Consider the following 23905-nt stretch of genomic DNA (forward strand, 5'->3'; position numbering starts at 1 on the left):
GTTTTTCCCAATTTCATTTCATTATTTTCGACCCACATTCATACATATGTATTCTATAATATTTACTTGGTTTTTATACATATGTCCAAGGATATTTTTTTTACATAATTTTGCAATTAGATTTACATTTAAACAAAAAATTTAAATGAATAATCCTTGTAAATTTTTTCACTTTCTTTTATTGGAAGATATTTTTTGTATTGCGAAAAGACTATGCGCTTCAAAATTGCTAGATGAAAGGAAGACATAAAAATTTGGGAATGATCAATTTTCGTTTATACATACATATATATACTTGTGCACGTACATAGTTTAGATTATTATAATTATCGCAATTTTTGTTTAATATTTTGCAAACATAAGAGGAAGGAAGAAACACAAATATTTTTTTTAATGTCCATGTGTTGTGTTTGTACGCAAACTTGTATCCGAATAAATTTTTTGTAGGATTTGTTGTATTTTACACTAGAAACGTATATGTAAATACATACATACATATCTACATATTACTATACATATTTTCTAAAATTGAAATCTAACTGTTCTTCGAAAATACTACCGTTTCTTTATCTGGTGAATAACTTATTTGAAGATTTTATTATTGCTTTTCTTGACTTTATTTTTGTTGTAAGTGTATGATTAAGAAAGAACCAATAAAAATCTCAAATAATGCAAAAAGTAATAAATATATTGGATAAATAACAGCAAAAACAATAGTGTAAATGGTACAATACTAAAATATATAATTTAAATAAAAAGCTTGCTCAATGCAAAGGGAATATTTAGTGTTTTGCTAAATATGTGGAATTTATATAGCAATTACGATTTCTATAATGTCATATAGTAAGGATAACATCATAGAAATCATTCGGAATAATAGATGTTTAATTTGGTAAACATGTACTCAGTGCATTTATTTGTTCATCTATAACAATAAAAGACTCATTCGAGATTTTTTCAAAGTAATTTATTTTTAGTAATTGATTAACCAAATATTATTGATTAATTAAAGAAATTTATGCGGAACATTTTTAAATTAAGAAGTTAATTGCAAAAATATTAAAAAAAATATCAAAACTTGTTTTTCCAAACTTAAGATAAAGAAGCGAAAATATATAGGCAGACGAAATATAAAATGTTTGACCTACATTTTGATCACACACAAACATGTACTATGATAAAATTTCTTCACAAAAGTTTTATTATGTGATAATCTTAGTATTCGAGTTAAAGAAAAACGAAAATGAAATAGAAAGTAGGGTCGTGAATACTTGCATGTTTTTACACCTGCCTTGTCAATATTATTCACTTTCAGTTCTTCTAATAATTTATTAGGAAGGTAGATAAATTCTGAATCTTTTCAATCACAAAAGAATTTTTAATTTAATTTTTAGATCTTCGTTTTATTATTTTTATAAAAATCAGCTAAAGTTAGCTGCACTGCTGTATTGCAGGTAAACAAATTTTCAATATATATATGTATGTACGTGTCGTAGATATCATTATTAATCGATCATTATTAATTGACTTAGTGGGCGAAGTAAATCGGTTTATTCTCTTTATTGTGCTAAGTAACTTACATACAACATACCTACATATACATACACTCATATATGTTATTTTCAAGAAAAACTGCATTTTTCCTATACTCAAACAAAGTAAAGATAATTAAAATGTGGAGATCAACTACAATACAAACAGATTTTTCAGAAAATTTCAATTAAGAAATTAATAAATACATCATGATGATAGAACTTGTCTTTTAGATCTATAACGGAATAATATAAAAGTACGAAAATCTTTCCCTAATAAAACTTTAGAAAAATTTGGTGATGTTGAATAGAGTCTACATTGGGTCCAACAATTTTATGTGGGAATGCGTACTCATAGAAAATTGCTCTTATTTTATTGATTGGCTACATTTTCTTGTACTTTAAAATTATTATACAAAATACATTTTCATATTTGAATTTGGAAATATAATGAGAAGACATAATACAATTAGCTTTGTATTGATCAAGTTAAATATGCAAAAAGCAAAGGTTTTTTAATAAAAATCATTTTTTAAAATACACATTTTATTTCAAATAACATAATTTAAAAATTTTTTCTTAAAGATTCTGTTTTTTTTTAACTAATGGAGGTATTTATTATTATTTTAAAAACGTTTATCATTTTTGTAAACATATACATATAATTGATACTTCATTTCATTAAATATATTATATACATTTTCTGATAATCAACTGAGATTTATGGAGTGAGTTTTTTAGAAGTTTTTCTGTAAATAAGCTGATCATCATAGGAGACGTGTCTATTCCTCAATACTGAATTGGAAGCAGAAATCCAAAAATGCTTAAAAACAAAGCAAAATAATTTACTTATATTTTACCCTATATTTTTACTTTCTATAATAAATCTTCTCTAAAGTATAATAAGAATCCGCATGAACTAATTAAATTACCAAAAAAAAAACAGTAATAAAAAAAATTTAACAGAAAATTTGTACTGTGTATTCCTAAGCAGAAGAACCAAAAATGAAATATAAGTAAAGAAAATATTAAAAAATACTTGTATTTCAGGCTCTACTCTATCTAAATGAACGACATCACTTCTACGTACATATATTCATACCATAAAATCCGAAAGTTATAATAATAATAAAATATACTTTCACTAAATTAACATAAAGCTTGAAATTTCTTGCTTAATGTACATATGTACACATATATATATAGTTTATCAAACAAAATAAAATTAGTAAGCATATTGTAATCAAGACCACAACAAAATTATAAATATATTATATACAAATTAAGAATATGGTTACATTTGTACGAATATGTGTGTATGTATACTATATATATGCATCAAGTACTACGTATTTTCAAATTAATATATATTGTAGTTTTGTTAATAATATTTTACTGATACAAAATTCTAAAAATCCAAAACACAACTTTAACCAAAAATTAAGATCCTTTTCAATAACTTTCTTAAAACAAAAAGCAACTTTTCTTCTATGTGCTGCTTATTGTAATATAATTGTCACAATATCTCCGTAGACGTATAATAACATGAATACCTATAATAACATGTAACAGCTAATATTCTCTTATATATATATACACATATCTATGTAAATTGTTTGCAATCTACATAATATTAACAACAAGTCATTTCCCAAATTTCCCAAATATTTCCCAAATATGTATAAAAAACTACTTAATCCATACATAACATTATATACATTAGTATGTATTGTATAAGAGTTTTATTTAAAAAAAATTGGTTGGAAAATAAGAAATATTGTTGTATAGACTCAAAAACCAATCTATATACATTTGTGTTGATATATGTGTAAGTATTGGTGTTCAACGGTAAGATCTACGGTTAAATTTATGTACACATACAATTTTTATTAAAGAAAAATCTTAACAGTTAACAGAAACTTTTATCAACGATATTAAAAATGTAAAAAATATAGAGAAATGTTGGTATGTATATGTATATAAAATTACATTATTCCACACTAAACCAATTTTTTTATTCTTAATACACGTGTATAAATGTGCAGTAAAATGTTTGAAATTTTATTTTCATGTAATGTAACAATGTTAACCGAAACTGCAAGAAAAGAAAGCGTATAAATGTTTTTAAGATCTTCTTTTCTTTTTGTAGTATTGTGTACTTCTTATGTCGTTATTATACCATGCATATATGGGCACAAGTACATTATGTATATACCTTTACCTTACTGCTGATCATTCAATTTTAAACCTATAGTTATGCTTATATAAAAGAAATTTACAAATATGTATTTTTTGTAACAAATTATACATAGTGTGTTCAAGTAATTGTAAGTGGAAAGGTGAATTATATATTGTAAACTAATGCTATGTGTGTGTGTTTATGTATTTATGCAAACAAATTTCGAGAAAAGTAAAAACACTGGCTTTCAAAATGCTATTAAAGTAATAAAGTAATACTAAAAATAAAAAAAGAAATTTAGTTAGACAGGTAGGTTTTTTTTATTATTTTTTTTATATCAATATTTGAGTGTGATAAAATAAATGATTTCAAGTTAATAATATATGTTTCCAGTTAATGCAGAATTTTATGAAAACATTAAAAAGTAAGTTATTAAAAATTATTATTTAATTAATAAGTCATTATCCAAAGAATAAATAGGAAAGGATTTGTAAACTGACAAATACGGATTTTTTTCAAAAAATTTTAAGAGAGAGATCAATGTTAGAGTTCATATGTTATACAGGAGGAAGTGAATATACAAAAAATATTAATATAAGTAGTTTGTGTTTGGTGTGGGATTTATTTTGCATTATTATTTCTTTAAATTGGATAGAAACAATACTATTGAACACTTTTCGTTTGTTCAAATACTAACCCTCTTCTTTTTTTAATTTTTTAATTAACTAAAATTAAGTAAATTTAGTAAAAGCATTAGGTACATAACTTACATTTTCGGTTTTCTTCATTTCTCAATGTTTTCAATGTTTAAACTTTTTGCTAGATTACTTTTCATAGTACGAACCAGTCCTAATAAAATTTTTATTTCTCGTTTGTACATTTTAATTTGTTATGTTTTCTATGAAAAGTACAACATATCATAGTTATAGCATCAGAATAGCTATATGAATTGTATCGTATATAGAATATTATTTGATTAGTCATATATTTTAATATTTATAATGTTTTATCAAAAAATGTGTTAATGCATTAACTTTATTTCATTTGTTTTCTTTTCTTAAAAACAGAAATAGCTATTCTGAAAAAGCGGACATCTCAAGAATCTAATAAATATTTTGAATACAGTTGAACCTCCATAAAGTGACGACAAAAGGGCGAAGGTGATCGCTGTATAGAGTTGCTTTAAGCATGAGAAAAAACATTACTACATGCTGAAAAGTTTTTACTTAACTTAACCTTATCGATATGAATTCTGATATACTCGTAATACGATTTTTAAAGTTTGTTTTATTCAAATGGTAAAAGAAATAACATAAGTTTTTTTAATGGTCTATATGCATTTTAATACTCAAATGGCAGAAAATATTTGCTAACATATGGAATTTTGAGGTTGGTCCAATTAAAAAGGAACTTTCTTATGGAAAAACATGACAAGACCAGCAACAAATCTTCTGAAATTTATGTAGGTATTACCGTAATTAAATGCGCAAAGTTCTATTAATAATAATTTCAACTTTTAAATTTGAAAGAAAAAATTGAATCCCTAGACAAAATCTTTTACGGCTCTGCCGACACAAGTTGATACATTTAATATTCATAGTAGACAGTAAACACCAAAAAATATTTTCAAAAAATATTTTACTCTATTTTTATTGTTAAGCTTTATCAAGTATACACAATTAAATATACAGTCATCAGGTAAGAAAGTACTTGATACTCGTCGTTTTATAACGAAAGTATATCGCGCATTTTTATTCGATTCGTTTTATTACTACGGAACATTTCTCATTGCAAACGCAGATTTTGATAAACTTTTTTTTTCGTTTTTTTTTTACATTTTAAATAAGTGAAGCATTTCTCTTCTTATTTTTTGTTTCTACTTCTTTTAAAGTTTCAAAACATTTTTGAGCACTATTCATAAGTTTATATATATACGTAGTTACATACAGATTTTGTGTACGTTATTTTTATTTTTGATTAAATTTCATTCCACTTAACTTCTATTTTCTTTTTCAAAAAATTTTTTTCTTTTCTTTTTTTTGAATTTTCTAAGTAAAGAGCAAAGCAGAAAAAAAAACAGAAAAAAGAAAGATCTTTAATGTTGATCTACCTTACTATATCTCACCTTTTTGCTAATATCTTGCATACACATACGTAAACGAAAACTTACCTTATTAAAGTATCCATTGAAAAGCAGCACAAGCATTATTAAAGTATTTTTTTTTTCATGTTTTCTTTGTTTTTTTTTTGTTTATGGTTTTTGAAGAGACCAGACCATAAGCAGACTTTTCATTGACGGTTAAGAAACAGACGGTTAACGTATGTTGAAGCGATCGTTACAATAAATGCTGTAAGAATTTTTTCTTAAGAAAACGCAAAAATAAAATAAAAAACACAAGATCAAATAAAAAGTAAAGAAATTTCACTTTAGAATATTTTACGGAACGGATATTAAAAAGCAAATTATAATAAATAAAAAAGAAAATAAAATTACATAAGGAAGCAAAAGTTCAAAAAGTCAAGTGAAATCGAATTAGAAATTTATTTTTCACCTTTAAACAATCATAGAAAATAGAACAAGGATATTTGCAAAAAAAATTGAAATCTTATTTGGAATTATTTTTTTATTAATAAACAAAAATTAAAAAATATATTATTGTTATTTTTTTTTATAAAATTAACAATTTTTAAACAAAATGAAGATCAAAAATGGATATAAAAAAACAAAAAATAAATAAAATATAATATTAAATTAAATTGATATGAGAAAGTTCTTTGAAAGGTTTTTGAAATTTTAAATATAAAACAAAAAAAAAAAAAATATAATTGAAAATATTAAAAAAATCAAAAATTTATAAAAAACGGAATTATAAAAGAAAGAACAAAATCATTTTTAACAAACTGTTGTAAAAACTTTTGTGTAACAAAAAAATAAAAGTTCTCTTTTAGTTTACATTCAATAAGGACCAAGGATTACCTTATTTTTTTTAAAAATTATTTTTCAAATTTTAACTGCAGGCCAACTATACATACATGTGCCAATAGTAGTATATATGCGATATAAAAAATATATACATATATATATATATATATGTATGTATACATATATATGCCTACTAAAAAAGGATATTTACAATATTTACAGTAATTGAAAAAGTTAAAATAAAAAATTTTGAATATTTATTTGAATTTGAATAACACAAATATATACATATATATATAAAAGAAAAATATAATACAAGATAGAAAATTTATATAAATGGAGTTTCCAAATCCAGAAATGACTAATGTTTTTATTAAAAAAATGGCACAAACTACAAATTGTCAATATACTACAAGATATTGCTGTAAGTATTTAAGTTTAAATTTTATTTTACTTTAAATTTTTTTTATTTTTAGTGCTTCATTCAATAAAAATATTTTATTAAAATTTATTATAATTTACTAATTAATAATTTCTTATTTAATTAAAAAAAAAAAAAAAGAACATGAATAAATTTTGTGGTCAATTACAGAACTTAATGAAGAACTAATATTTGTTAAAAAATATTGAGAAGTTCTTAGGCATTCAAATTTTATTCCTTAAACTTAATTTATTCTACGAGTAATTTAGCTAGAATATGAAATCAAAGTATTAAAAAGGATACATTTAATTATCTTCACCAGGACTACATCATTTCTTGGCATATCCTGTATATTGTTAAAAAATTGTAGTGTTTTTGAAATGAATTTAATTAAGTTGAAAATCTCAATAATTTTGAAATTACTTCCCATAACTACAAGTGATTACATATTAGAGAATATGGATATGTTTAAATTTCTTTTACAGATATAAATTGAAAAAAAATTGAAATTTGGGTTTTTTCAGTCATTTTAAGCTCTTACCATATTATTGAGAATTTCGTCAAACCAAACATGAATTTAAAATTGTCAAAAAAAAAAATTTTTTTTTCGAAAAATTTTGAAATTTTTAATTAAAAACTTATTTAAAATTTTTTAAATCAAATTCATTTGTACTGTTAATTGTTTTTTTTTTTTAATTTTCGTTATTACTTACTGCTGTTGATATTATCGTTGTTTTAATATTGTGCTCTACTTTCTTTTTCAAAATAAAAAATAATAAAAACAAAATTGAAATAAAAGTATACTCTTTAACATTACTCTTTCTTAGTTAGTATGCATATATGTACATATTTGTAATTAACACTACTACTATTAAATGACTCATATTTTATACTACATATATCTAAATTACAATGATATTAAATTTTTGTGCAGAGAAATTTAGGAACATAATACGTAATTCTTATGCTTACTGCAATAACATTTAACAGATTAACATTTACAGTACTTATTTCTTAAATAAATAAAATTTGTTTTAAAATGTTATGCGTTTATGTTTTCTGTTATTGTTATTACAAAATATTTGTACAGTTAAAAAACTTTAGTAATATTACGTTATGACTTATGAAGTTACGACTTAACGAGTAGAAAATAAGGCATGTTATTATAATATAACATTAACATAACATTGACAATGTAAATTTTTTTTTTTTATCATAAGTTATGTGTTAGGACCAATTTAATATTTTGTAATAAAATTTATGTATGTGTGTATGCTTTGTAATTTTCTTTTTATTTGAATTTGTGTTCGCTGTAAGTTGGAAAACGATGTTGTAAAATATTTTTTATTAACAAATTTCTTAATTTATGACAAAGTTAATATCTTTTTTTTAATTATTTCTGTTTTTCTAATGTGATAGACTTAAAAAATATTCAATTTTAACGCTTTCTCAGCATATTTTTTCCCAAAATATGAAAATTACTACAAAATATATGTATGGCATTGAGTTATTGCAATTATTATGAGCGGTCTGCTATATTTTCCAATAAGAATATGTACATATGGACATCTTATGGTTACAGGCTCCTTAATTTCATTTTCAATGTGTTTTTATTCAAGGTTCTTTTAACATAACATTATAAAAAAAGTATACATATACATTTCTGTAATTGTTTCTTTAAATTTTTGTGTATAGATTTGTTTGTTTAAATAATTTTAATGGGAAAATGCCAGGTAAATTTTCACATCTCAGAAGGGAATGAGAAAATAAAACATAAAATAAAATCAAAGAGATTTTTAATTTTTTTTTTTCTTTTTAAATTAAAGCGAGTGAAATTTTTAAATGCTGGTTCATCTTTTACTTTTTATATTGTGTGTACTTTTATAATATTGTGAAAGTTTCTCCGATAATTTTTATGAAAAGCAGCAACAAAAACAAAACTCCAGTAATATTAAAGAATCGGTTTTAATACAAATACATACACACATACATAAACATATAAAGTATATGTTTTTTCAAGGATCCAGGATTTTATATACATATGATGAAAATTTTATTGAACTTTTATTTTTTAAATAAAATTATAAGAAATTATTATTAAAAAATTAAAAAAAAATTAGAAATTATTAGAAAAATTAAGGTTAAACAATGAAAGTGCTAATTTTCGTATTTTATTCGAGCTCTTGGGGTTTTTCAGAAATTAAATTTTTTTTAAATTTTTTGTAAATTAAAAGTTATAATATTTTAAAATCATAATCCATAATTCCAGTAAAACTGTTTTCTGTTGAAATCTTAATTTTTATTTTTTTTAATTTCTTAATTTAATATTCATACGAGTATAAAACTAAAGCTCTTAACATATATTTAATTCGAAGAAAACTCTGTAACTTTGAAGTGATCCCCACTATTTTTTATCAATATAAATGTACATACATGCATATAGTCTTTGATTGTATGTAGACGTGTTCGAATATTAAAGTTGTTGACTTTTTATTATACTTTTAAATCTATTAATTTACGAGTATATAATTTTAAAAAAAATATTTCGCCCTGCCTCAAAAAACAAAAACTATTTTTCTCTCCCCGTTGTTTTAACTTTGTTTTAACTATTTTGAAATATAATATACAAATATATTGGACTAAAGTGTGCGATAAGTTAAATGAACTTCACTTTTCAACACATACTCGTATCGAAAATTTCACTTCGTAATACTTCGTTTTTACTGTTATATTGCAGTGAGTTGAAAAACGACTAACTATAATTATTGTCTTTGTTTTTTTTTTTGCATTTCTTTATAAGAGCTTTTGCTTTTGCTGCCAATGAACTAATCTCGAAAATTCTTCGAATATCTAGTAAAAATGAAAAAATAAAAAAAAAATAATGGAAAAAATTTAATAAAGTCTTGAAATCATCAAGGCTACTCTTATTGTAATTGTGTTATCTTCATATATGTAGATTTACGCGTAAATTTCATAAAATTCATACATTGTTCCTTTTAAAGTGCTTCCCTTTTTACGATATTACTCATGTGGTTATGCAATTTGATATATGCAAGTGCTTACAAGGTAGATCGGAAGATAGAAATATTTAGAAGCAACTTCAATGAATACTTAAGTTAGTTCAGTCATTAAATGATTCTATTAGCCATAAGGTGTCAATTTGTTATATATGCTAACAAATAATCTTGTAATACACTGACTCCATAAAAAAAAATCATGTAGTTTTTGTAATTAAAATAAAGTATACAAGCAGTGTAGAAAATTGTAATGTAAATTTGGGAATAAAAATCTGTTATCGAATTTTAATGATTAAGTAAGTGTTTTATATGGAAATGCATCAATTACAATAAATACTTTGAATAAACAAGTAGTTAGAAATTGAAATAAATAACTAGAAACGAAATAGAAGAAAAAGTTTTTAAAAAATAAGAAAGAAAATACATATCAACAACTTTTCGATGACATATTATATAAGATAACTATATATTTTAGATTCATATTACAGCGACACGGTTCAAAAATTAATTTAAAACCTAAATTGTTGCAGCTAAAATATTAGTATGAGTTATCTTAATAATTACCCAAATTAATTAAGATAAGGGTTGAATGATTAAAATATCCAGACTTTTACAGTTAAAAATTTCTTATATTTATTCTTTACATTTGTGTTATACATACCTGTGTGTATACGTACATATTTTATACAATATGCATATTTTAAACTTAGATTTTCTTTAGACTAAACTTGTTTAAGTTTTAGGTATTCGTATTTCATTTAAATACAAATTATATTTTATACCCTATATACCTTATATTACCATGTTAAATAAATTATTTTGAAAATTCCCACTTGAAATATACAACAAACGTTATATATAAAATCATTTGAGTTAAAGAAATTCAAACATGTGAAATCAAAAAAGTTTTTAATGCAACAAAAAATATAAAATCGAGAGATGCAACTATATGCTGACATACTTATATGAATATGTGCACCTACATACTACATGTTAACATATTTACATATATTTATAAATAAACATATAAAATATTTAATGTTCTTTTTCTTTTATAACTGTTAAATTATTATTAACAATCTTTTTATTTAAATTTGAACCTAAATTCTCCTCATAATTATTTTATTTTTTTTTTATATCTTGAAAAAATATACGATATGTGTTTTTATACGTTCAATATACGTACATATGTATACCTATCGACATCTACCTAACACATAATTTCTAAATCTTTAACTCAACCATTTTTACTTCTTATGCTCATACATATATATAGACTTATCTACATATAATTATTTAGTAAAAATTTACTTACATACATAGATATACTAAATATATGTACATATTTTTGTTTATATAACCTGATTTCCATCATAAGAAAATTCTCATTTCAACATATAATACGTGTATTTGTTTCCATAAATTTATATATGTACATACATATATGTTTATATTTACCTTATAATATTTACCTAAGTTCATATTTATATACGAACCTTTTCTTTATCATTTTTTTCCATTATTTTATTGTTACATTATTGCTGTTATTATTTTCATTATAAATATGTATATACATATATGTATATATTATCAAATTTCGAATTGGCACGCCTTCACTTATTCTTCATCATCAAATCATTTAAATTAATTCTAGATAAAAAAAAAATTGTATCTTTTTCTAAATCATAAAAAAGATGAAAATAGAAGACAATCTAAAAGAAATAATTTAGCGTATTTATTTTTCAGTTTCTTATTTCTTTTATTCTTATTTAAATCCACCATATAGTATTTATGGCGAAAGATGCATAAACATGATGATGAGTCCCATTAATACCTGCAACTTTGTCCTATTTTAATAACCAGAAAGAAAAAGAGTAAAAAAATTGAAGTCTTATAAAATTGAATGTATGAAAGAAAATTTTGATTTTTCTTTTGCTACTTTGCTTTTCTCATTCTTTTTCTTTCGTTTGACATTCTTAATGTCGGTAATGTCAAGTCTATGTTTTTTAAATTTTTAAATATTAATAGGTTCACGTTCATTTGTGAGAATGTTCATAAGTATATAGATGTATCCACATTATGCAGTGGAATCTCTGTAAAATGAAATCTCCATGTAAGGAAGATCCATAATTTGCGAAAAATCAGTTTGCCAATTGAATTTTTTTTTATGTTGACGATTTTATTAACATTATTCAAATTTTTGACATAATTTTTCTCTTAGGCATTGAGTTGTACAACCTGAGGATCTTAACAGCTTGTAGAAATTCATAAATGGTTTATTTTTTCGAAATAATTTTTTTTATCGTCTCCCGCATAATAAATAAAGATACATTGTTGTGTTTATTTTTTAAATTTTTGTCAAAGCCAAAAAATAGAGACATGTCTTCCCAACAAAAAATATATATGTACATATATTTATCTAACTTCACCGAACTAGGCGTTGCGTTGGCCACTACGTTATTCTTATCTCGGAATATCCCGGATGTTTGCGAGCTTTTAATTCTAGGGAAGATAGGTATTTTCACTTATTCATAGGAAACATAGCTACTTTACAAACCATTGATTTGGTTCAAATTTATTGTTACAACTTGTACATATTACGCTTTTAGACGGGAAAACTAAAGATCAGCTTTATTTCAGATCAGTTAAATAAATTATTTTAGATTTACAATGATGTTATTAAATGAAATGGTTAACTCGATTCCGAAAAATTATCAATAAAATATTGGAAATTTAATTTTTAATAACCAGAACACTATTGTAAATTGTTATAAAATTTTCACTTCTAAACTCGATTCTATTTATGTATGTACATATGTATGTATATTGAGAGATGAATTGATTGTCGTATAATATAGCAAAATCAACAAAATATTCTAAATTCAACAACAGAATGCACGTGGACCTAAATAAACGTAAATAAGAAACAAAAAAAATGAAAAAAATAAAATCTATGACACCATAAGTTCCGTTATAATTGTTTTTTCTTGTTTTCTTTCTTTTCTATTTATTATAATTTTCCATTCTTATAATTTTCCATTCTTATTCCTTTTTCTCTGTGTCAAGAGATGTTAAGAAAAGAACGCACGATTCAGTCATAATATCTAACTTGCTTTTATTAAAAGATTGGATTGTACATATGTGTGTATATGTATACATATACTCACATATAATGCATATTGATGTTCAAATATTATACATTGCATAGGTATAATACGTATTTATACATATATGCATTAAGGGAACATAGTTTAATGTGTAGTGAAATAAAATTTACTTTAATCTGGCAAGTGTTTGGAAAAGCGTGTTTCAGTGTATAACAATATTTTGTACACAGTAGTTGAATGGAGTTTTCCATTTAGAAGGAAACCAATATCTAGAATATGGCCGTGAAAAATTCTGCAAAAAAAATAAGAAATGATTAAAGTAAAATTAAGGATTAATCATTAAAGTTTCCCAAAAGAAAACTAAAGTCAAATAGGTATACGAGTTGTAAAATACTCCTATCATATTTATCATTATCATATATATGCCCTATGTAAGTATAGATACAACCACTTATGAACGTATTGTCAGTACGTTGAAATGTGCCATGTATGTAGATTGGCGCGTACAGTCATAAGCCAAATAAAATATTCTCAACATTCATTCACAATTTTGATATTGTCAGATCTACAAGTAAGTTTAACAAGCTAGGCTTTAATGTTTATCGTAAATGATGAAAAGAATGAAAACCTGTTCTCTCATATTGTTTACTTTCTTGATTTGTCTTTTTCTAATAAATAAGAAAAAAAGTTCAAGGCGCATGTAAAATTCATAAAAACATTGATAGTTAAGAATCACATGTTCTGCCATACGCACACATTCAAAAAATGCATGTGTACAATATTTATACAATATATAACTTATAGAAGAAGAACAAGAAGAATAAGACACAGCTAAAGTCAAAAGCTAAGCTAAATAAATAACATAACAGACGTATGTATTTGTAACTTGCAGAAGAACGCGCGTTGAAATAACAGAAAAAACGACTACAATAATGCACTGTGTATAATTAAATTGGAATAAGCAAGGTATTCATAGGTATGTTATGTTTGTACCTGCATATGTTGAAAGAACTTATGTCTGAGAGATACATGCATACATACAGAAATAAAATATATAGAAGTTTAATTTTCTATGTTGTATAGAAAAGAAGCCCACTTAAGAACCAGAGAACTAGGTCAAAAGAGAAATTTTTTTATTTTAATTTTTTTTCTTGTTTTTTATTTCGTTGTGTCTTTTTTTTATTTTTCTTGTTCTTATTTATATTCTCTTTCATATGTTCGCTTTTGTTTTTGTTATTTTTGTTTTCTTTTCTCAAATTATTTAGGTCAGTCAAAGGGCGATAAAATATGTAAACGGTTTAAGTTTAGAGATCAGTTGTTCTTGTTTTTTTCTTTCGTTTTGGTTTTTGTTTTTAAATTTCTTTTAAATTAATGATAAATTCTGTAGGTAGATTTTTAAACAAACATGTAGTTATATGTATGTATGTATTAGGTATTTTATTTGTATGAAAAAAAGAAATTTTTTAAAGTAAAGAAATTTCGAAGAGTGCTGTGAAAAAGGTTTAGTCTTCTCTTTTTTTGATAAAAAGTCAGCATTTACATATGAATACAGCTTAAGCTTATAGGGTACTACAACCCTATAATTCTGTTTGCAAATTTCGCGAAATGGTTTTTAAATTATAATAAACATAGATTTATAAATATATACACACATACATAATATTTGCGTATATACATATATATTCTTGCTTAGCATCGGTTTGTGAATCAATTGAATCATGTTTACTCGCCTTTTCATCCATCTGTCCGCTCAAAGGAAAAGAGGCTCAAAAATTTTTTTAGTTAAGTTCAACTAATTTTTTGTAGAAGGTTTGTGTTACTACATATGTATTTAATTTTGATGCGATCAAAAGAGAATCTTGAACACTTGCCATATAACCGCAAAAGTATTGCTACATTTCAGAAATTATCGAGGCTAATATAATACTATTTGGCCAAAATGAATGTGCAAATAGGACCAATAAATTCATTAGATGTAAATTCCATTAATAATTATGATAGTTGCAATATTCAATATAATTTCTTTATATCTGAAATACTACCCAACCCGCAATATTAAGTATACAATGCATCTACAAACTATAGTTTGGTAATAATCCCATTACTAATGCTCTAAACTGAAGGATATTTGTATATGCGTAAATAATAAATATAAATTGATTTTATAAACGATCACTTAATTTAATTATGCTTTTTACGAGTTTCTCGTAGGTACGTATGTTGGTGTACATAAAAAAATGAAAAACCTGAATTATGAAACCTAAAGTTTTAAAATGCTGTGAAAAGAGATAAAGAAAATATAAAAGAATAAAGTTTTCTTTTTTATGACGAAGTCTGTTGACGCCGAAACTTACATGCCAACAAGAATAATTATAAAAAAATAAAAAACGATAAAAAGTTAAAGAAAATAAATTTCATTCATTTGTTTTATTTCTGTTATAAAAGTTGCTTATGTCTTATATGTGCATTCTAAACTGACGAAATTTTTATGAAATTTAGGTCAGGTTCTTGATAATTTTTTTGTTGTTTGAACTTTTTGCTGTTTATTACATTATACATGGCTGTACTTTATTGTTATTATTGTTAGAAAGCTGTAAATTTATTACTGTGATAGTATCTTTGAATGTAAGCTCGTTATATACTATGTATGTAGCTACAGTTATAGTAATTTTCTTGAAAATGGATACACTTTACGACTACATATTTTGGGTTACAAATATTTATTTTAATGTGTAACTCTACCCATCGAAATATGGAATTAAATTCCAAATAGATCTTAAAAATTAAATTGTGTGTAATATTTTATAAAGCATAATATCTGGATTTGCCTAATTTTTTCACTGTCCAATTTGACTGGTTTTATACTTGTTTTAAAAAATTTTAGCTAAATAATTAACAAATTCTCTACTTATAGTTTGGTCTTCAATAAATTCAGTTGTCCGGTAAGATTTTTAAATAACTGACAAAATTTATTTCTAAAGACGTTGCAGAACTTTTATGCATTGAATTTTAATTGAATTAAAAAATATTTGAATTAAAAATGGCAATTAGTTTTTCGTCTTACAATTCTAGCAATTATTTTTCTAGCAGTTCGCCTGACCCTTAAAATTAACCATTATTCAAAAGCGGATTTACCTACATGGCATGCCTTAATTTTAAAAAGTTTATTTGATTTCGCTAAACATTTTATTTTACCACACCAAAAATTTCTTTGTAAGTCCGCCTTCTCTCGAGTAATCACCGCTTAAAGTTTTTAAAATGTCAATTTTCGGTTTTCTATTTTTTCGGCACAATGTGCTTTATTATACTTTTATAAAAAAGCAAACATGTACAAGTGAAAGTCCTTTTACTCATGCTTTAACCAAATTATTTAATAGCAATATAATTCAAACGTAATTATAGTGAAAACGTCAGTATAAATTGAAAATGTTTACTCCATAAGGTTTCGTCTAAACAAAATTATATGATCTTTAAAAAATTATTTTGACTAATCTTTTTCGTTAATTAAACTTAAAAAAGCTAAAACTAACTTTTGAAATTTAATTGCTTAGGTGAAATTTGCTATACTTTAAAAACCTTAAGTTTAAAAAATTATATTATTTACTATATTTTAATTTAATATGAATTTTTAAATGGAGTTTCTTGGGTTTCATTGACTCATATTCTTTGGAATGAACTGTATTTTTCGAAACTTGAACCAAATCAACGAAGAGATATTATTAAATCTAACGAAATTTAAGAAGATAAGCACGAAAATTGAAGACTAAACAAAATTTTTCTTGCTACAAATATGCTACAACAACAATTTTTTTTACAAATTTTATGAAAAGGATGTCTACGACAGTTGTTTTTATTATTAGATTATCTCAAGTTGCGTTGGATCAACTCATTGAACAATAATAATTTCATTATAAGCAAGTTACATAAAATATTTGACTTCAGAAAACCTAACTTGAATTATAATATAATCGAATGAATTCGAAGCCCGTTTAACTAACTCTTAAAAACTTAAATGACTGATTTTTATCGAAAAAAGTAAACCAATTATACAAAAAACAAAAAATGATTAAGAATTTTGGACAAATTGCAAAAATATTTTTCAAATTAACTTCATCGAATCATTTGCTTTTTAAAATTGAGTTTTACAATTAAAAACAAGTACGAAATTTAAGTGAATCAATTACTGCAGTTGAAGATAAATGCAAACATCGCATGGAACTAGTTAAATACTTTTACATGCGCATTAACTTCATTTTTCATAGATTCTATTGCATTTTCTCTTGAGTTTTCTACTTAGATTTTTGAACCATATTATTATGACATTTACACATACGTATATATCATTATGTATTGTTATTTCGTTTTAATATTCGATTGGGTGTACATATTATGTATAAATTTTATGTGTAATTTTCGTAATGGAAAATTTCATTTAACTAGTAATATTAAGAGTATATATAGGAATGCTTATGCCATCATAAAAATATCGTATACATATATGTATGTATGTACAAAAGAATTTATATCCGTTTAATACTCGTAAACTTAATAAAATTTCACGATTTTGTAAAATACCTTCAATCTGATTAATAATCGTATTAAATAAAAAAGTTTTCTATATGGAAAAATAAAAAAATCTTCTTACCTTTGTTCTCAACACATTTAAAGGCAGCATCACTTTATACCTTTTTTTGTGGTTTTTGTTGTTGTTATAACATTTTAAAATTTGACCTACATTTTGGGTTTTTAAAAATTCCTAAAAGAAATTCTTTTTAAGCTCCCCATTAGGAACGGCCTACAGTTTTTTTTTTGGTTTTCATTTAAAAGAACATTTTTATTGAAAAACAAAACTAAAAATAGAAATCAAAGAGAGAAAAATAAGAAAATAAAATTTAGAAAAAGTTGTAAAAAAAAATATAACGCGATTCACCTTTTCAGCTCCATTTGTTTTGTGTTTAACCATGACTTTGTAAAACCTCTTTTGTTATTGTGTGAGACCTAAAAGAAGAATTTTATGCTAAGAACATGATTTTTTTTTAACAAATGCTTTTTCCATTGAAAAAAAGTTACTTTTTTCACATTGAGATTGAAAATTTTCTCTGTCTGCAATTAAACCAAGTGATGATGAGATGAAAACATTTCTTTGTGTGCGTTTTATTTCTTTTCTTCTTATTTTTTTAATACTATACGTTATATATAACATGAAATGTTAGTTGTTAGCTGTTATGATCTTTATTTTCATATTCTTTTGATATTGTGTTGTGTTCTGTAGAAATTGTATGAACGGAGAGAGAGAAAGGTAAAATTAAAATTAGGTCAATTGCATGTTACTTAATTAGATCGAATTCCTGCCTTTTTATTGTAACGTATTACGTATAGAATTCGTTTTAGTATGCATGATTCCATATGATATACTATATAGAATTTTGTATTTCCCTGCATTTTAATAAATCTCATGAAGTAGGTGCTATAAAATAAAATTGTCCTGGTGATCAGTCGAAAGAAAATTCGCAATGTTAGTAACTACCAACAAGAGCAGAAGTAGAGCAACATGTGTGTAATAATAGAATGAATAAACAATATTCGTTTATCTGTCTTTAACCCACATATTAAAGTGCTTTGCTGAAACCACCGCAAAACTTACGTTGCAATTTGCTTTTTAATTACAAATCATTACCCCTATAATTTACGATTACCCCTATAATTTATACCTTTGACAAAATGTAATAATAGAATTGAAAGTGTAATGAATTTTTTAATATTTTACAATAAAGAACTTTTTCTTTAGTTTGAAAAGAAAACCCCTTATCAGGGCTTATTTGTATTTCATGCGCCTCATATACTTACTTTATTCAACCTGAGTTTCTTTTTCTAAAATCTATTTAAAGAAACTAATATTTCATATACTTGAATATAGAAAATGTAACTGTACGTTCACGTTATTTCGTATTATTTGTTTCGAAATTTTGGTACTACTTAGGGTAAATAAAATTTTTAGTAAAAAAACCATATTCTAGGTATGTATTCTAGTCGAATTTAGTGTTAAAGTGTAGCCCTTTCTTTTATCGAGCTATAAGTCGAGAACTATGCGATTATCTTCTTCAGATGTACATTGTGACGAACAACTCTATCAAAAGTTCTTGGTAGTTGTAGGACTATTATTTATTATACTATACATAAATTCTTAAGAAACTTAGATATTAGATTATTAAGAAATTTAATGATTAAGAATCATAGCGATACGCACGTCCCTAATCGATAGATTAGTAAGACGATAAAGTAGACCAAAGCAGCATATGTAATGGCAACTCTTTGGTGATTTAAATACAAAATTCGACAAGCTATGAGAATAAATATGCTGAAATATTATAAAAAAATTTTTATAATGCGTTTGAAGAAAAATGATTTAAAGAAAAGGTACCTCAATGTTAGAAAAAGCAACTCTACTTATCCCCATTTCATGCTATTGTTTTTATATATAGATTGTTCTACAGTTTTATATTTTTTCTTATGTAAATTAAATTAAAAATATAACTATGTAATTGAAGTAAATAAAAAAAAAAATTGTAATTAGTGCATGCGATTTTTTTTAATTATATTAAAGTGCTCTAAAATTTAATTTTAAAATGGATATTTTGCAATTCTTATGTGAAATTAAAAAAATAAATTTTTCAAATTTGAAAAAATTTTAAAAATGTAAAAATTAAGATTCTAGTTACGAGTATTCTACAAAAATTTAAACAAATAGGAATAATGAAACTTGAATCGATCCCGAAAATGTTCATATATGTTTGTACATCAGATAAATTTATGAAGATGCTGTTTGGCGACAGAAAATTAATTAAATTTATACAAAAATATACAAATTTTTTTTGCTCGTAAAATTTTTTTTGTGAAATAATATTTAAGTTTTGCATGTTTTGCATAATATTTGCAGCGTTTAATGTGTTAACAATATTTGCATTATGTTTTGTCAGATTTCTAATGTCTAGACGAAATTCGTTAATGAAACAAAAAAAAGGACCGAAAGAAAAAGAAAGTTTTTAAAAGGAATATAATCTCAGGCTAATTGTGTATCTTGTTTTTTCGATTACATTTTTTCATTCATTTTTAAATCAGAATTTTCATTATTTTATTTGCGGTCATATAATTTTTCAAACAAGATTTGTCAGTTTTTCAATTAGATTTTTGATTCAATTTATAATCATTATATATCAAAATTCATTACATATCAAAATATATTCTGTATTTGTACGTGATGCACAATTAAAAAAAAATCTTTTCACTTGAAAATTATACATTTAAAGCGAATATAAAACACCTACCCACTTTTTTCTTGTCTTTAGCGAGTAAAATAACGAGAAACATAATAAAGTTCTATATGTGATTCTACAGTTGTAATGAAAGAAATTTTATCACTCCTATAATTATGCAAAATATTTCATATATACTAACATTAATAAGTTTTCATTTCTCATGGCTGAAATTTTATTAATTTAATTAAATAAAAATTCTAAATTACATGTACGAATAAACGAATAAATAATATTAATCTCGTGTGTTTCATATTTGCCTATTTTTTTTTTATAGTAAATAAGTACTATTTTTTTTTTTACATTGTACTAAATTTTTTATTATATTCCAATTCAACCTACATATATATACTATACAAATATATTTATAAGAATCACTTCATTCATTCTATATTTTAAGGGTATATTTGTACTTAATATATTTACATTGTTTATATATATGTACGTACATAATAAGAAATAATTTTTTCTTTTTGCTTTTTTTCACCTATAGTCTTTATTATCTTATGAACAATTATTTTAATTGGAATATGTCTACATGAACATAAAAAATTATAATTTTTTTTTTATTATTTTGTTTTTCTGTTTTATAATTTATTTTTTCATTTAGAGCAAGAATCAGAACGCAAAGAAACTATGAATGAGAAGAGAAACTCTTATTTATTTTTTTCTTCAAAGAAAGTTGTTTCAAATTTTCATTTACAATATTTGTGTATGTATAAATGTGCATTCAAACTAGTATTATATGTATGTGTATTTGAACAAAGTATTTTACAATATTTGTTATTTACATACATTTATACCGATATGATAAACAATTCTGATTAAATAAAAATTCATTATTTTGTTTTTTTTTATTTTTTCTTTTGTGCATATAACTAGTTTAGAATCACATGAAATGTACTTATTTACTATGATGAAGTCTCGTGTGTTGATGGTGCGCTTAAAAAGTAAAACGCGATTAAAAAAATATTACCGTATCTTCTTAAAAAGAGAAAAAAAAAACAAAATTTAAGAAAAAATTAGAGAAAAAAAAAAAAAACAATAAACAAAACTTAAGTATTAATAATTCTTAATTCAGATAACCTACATTTAACACATTTAACCGAATATGTATGCATATACATATTTGTATGTATATAAAGATATACATACTTTTAGTATTGTATCCGTTCATACATATGTATGGTGTAATGTGTGTATAAATGCTTTTGTACATTAAAGAATCTATATTGTTATAAAATTTATTTATCTTTTATTTTTTTTTATTTTTCCACTATTTTATAATTTATTAAATACAAAAAATTTATTTCTGCTTTCTACTCTTTCTATTTATAAAAAGAAAAAGCTTATATATAAGCCATTATCTTGTGATTTCATCGTTTACATTTATAGTACTGCGTACAACATGAACAAATACAGTGAAACCATTCGTTTTAAACAATAACGAGTATACTCGTATACATGCCAAGCTACAAAATAATTTTTACAGATCAAAAATACATAATATTATACAGATTCTATATAAAACTGTACACACACTACCTAATGCAATTTTCTTATAATTTTCTGTTATTTACGTATATTAACTTTTAATTGATGATTTTATTTACAAATTTTGAGACTTAAGTTAACAGAAAGAGTAAAATTTTCTCTGAGAAATCCAAACATTACATTCATATGAGCATAAAATGAAGTGTAAAAATAAAAGAACTTTGAAAAGCTTTCGTTTTCAAGATCGATTCCCCAACACTAGTAGATATTTTTAAATTTTTGTTTGTATGCATTTTATTTATGTATACATGTTGTATGTATATTATAACAGATGTTGTCAAGTAAAGGAAAGAAAATTTTCAAGTTCGAATTGGAACATAACATTTTTTTTTACATAATTCACAGTACATAATAATATGTAAATGATATTAATGAATAATTGTACAGATGCTGCTGTTAACGTGAACTTTTAAATATGATATCATTATTAATACAACTTTACTTTACAGTCTTCCATTTCTGTTAACTGTATTGTAATATATACGTATGTGTTTTTGTATTTATAGTTCTTTTTTTTTGTAGATGAAAAAGAATAAAAAGATATACATATTTATTAAATTTATGAAAATAAAAGACAAAAGTTAAAAGAACTGAAGATTGAAGAATTTTCAAAGATTAAATAACATGTAAATAGACGGGTCTAGGAAAGGAAATTGATTTTAAAATATTTAATTAAAAATTTTTATAAAATTTTAAATTATGAAAAAAAAAGGATTAATAAATTTTGCATTTCATAAGATTTTAAAATTTTTATGGATTTGATGTAAAATTTTGTATTTCAAGTGCAATTAATATTTGCTAAATTCGGATTTCTAGCCTTTTTTTATAGGTTTATACTTATAATAGTCCTTTATACAAAAATATGTTTATACTCAACATTATCAAAACTCTGAAATTGCATATTTATAATCGAGGAATAATAACTTGTAAATTTGTAAGTAATATAAATTGTAATTGGTTAAATTCAATTCAGTATAACTTTGTCTTATCCTTACATAGAAAAATGGCATAAAACATTGAACGTTTTGTTTTTACTGTTTAAATTAAATTTACGAGTATTAAGATTTTCATTACTATTTTTAAAATATTTATTTATTTATCTGACATTATTAAATGTATTTAATTTTTTATATTAAACATATTAAAATTATGTTTTATTTTATATATTTTATATTTTTATATTTATAGGGGAAGCGGATAAAGTTAAGGCATTAATACGACTACGTGCAGAACTTTCTCCATTATTTACTGGTAAACGGAACGCTTCCAAATATGCATGGGCGTGAGTATTTGTTGTTTTTTTATTTTATGATTTTATTTTTGTATCATATTTTATGTGCTTATAATTTTTTTTCTTTTATTTTCTTATTCGTTAAATATAATATGTGTATGTACGAGTATATAAGTATTTATTTAGTCAGCTTTCCATTTCACAAAATTAATGTATACTAAATTTATGCTATATTATGCTTTTATTTTATATAATGTGCATATGAGTATATAAGTGCTCAACGTATCTAGAAATTTCAAATATATTTTGTAAATGAGCTTACGCACGTAGGTATAGTATGTAATTATATATATATATATATATATATAAAAGTTAAAATTAAGTTTTATGCTAATATTGTTATTTTATTTTATTTTGTGTTTAGCATAAAAAATATTTATAAAAATTAAATGAAGTGTCTTAGTGAATGCAGATAAGGATAATAAGTCGCTTATTCTTTTTCCTTTGTAATTAATGAGAATCTACTTTTAAGGAATGTTTAGAAATTATACACACTTTCTTGAAATTACATTGGACTTTATACAGTTTTATTGTACATGGTTCAATGAGATGTAAAGTTTTTTTTGTT

General features: G+C 23.5%; 1 protein-coding gene across 1 annotated transcript in view; it reads left to right on the plus strand.

Moving 5' to 3' along the window:
• Positions 1-6970: 6970 nt before the first annotated feature.
• LOC129614085 (GATA zinc finger domain-containing protein 10) overlaps positions 6971-23905 on the plus strand; it is a 47929-nt gene continuing 30994 nt past the window's right edge. The window contains exons 1-2 of the mRNA XM_055528476.1: positions 6971-7058; positions 23211-23328. Of these exons, the coding sequence (XP_055384451.1) occupies positions 6971-7058; positions 23211-23328 (206 nt within the window). The remainder of the gene's footprint in view (positions 7059-23210; positions 23329-23905) is intronic.

Source organism: Condylostylus longicornis, unplaced genomic scaffold (genome assembly GCF_029603195.1).
Source record: "Condylostylus longicornis isolate FDR11 unplaced genomic scaffold, ASM2960319v2 ptg000004l, whole genome shotgun sequence".
NCBI lineage: Eukaryota > Metazoa > Arthropoda > Insecta > Diptera > Dolichopodidae > Condylostylus > Condylostylus longicornis.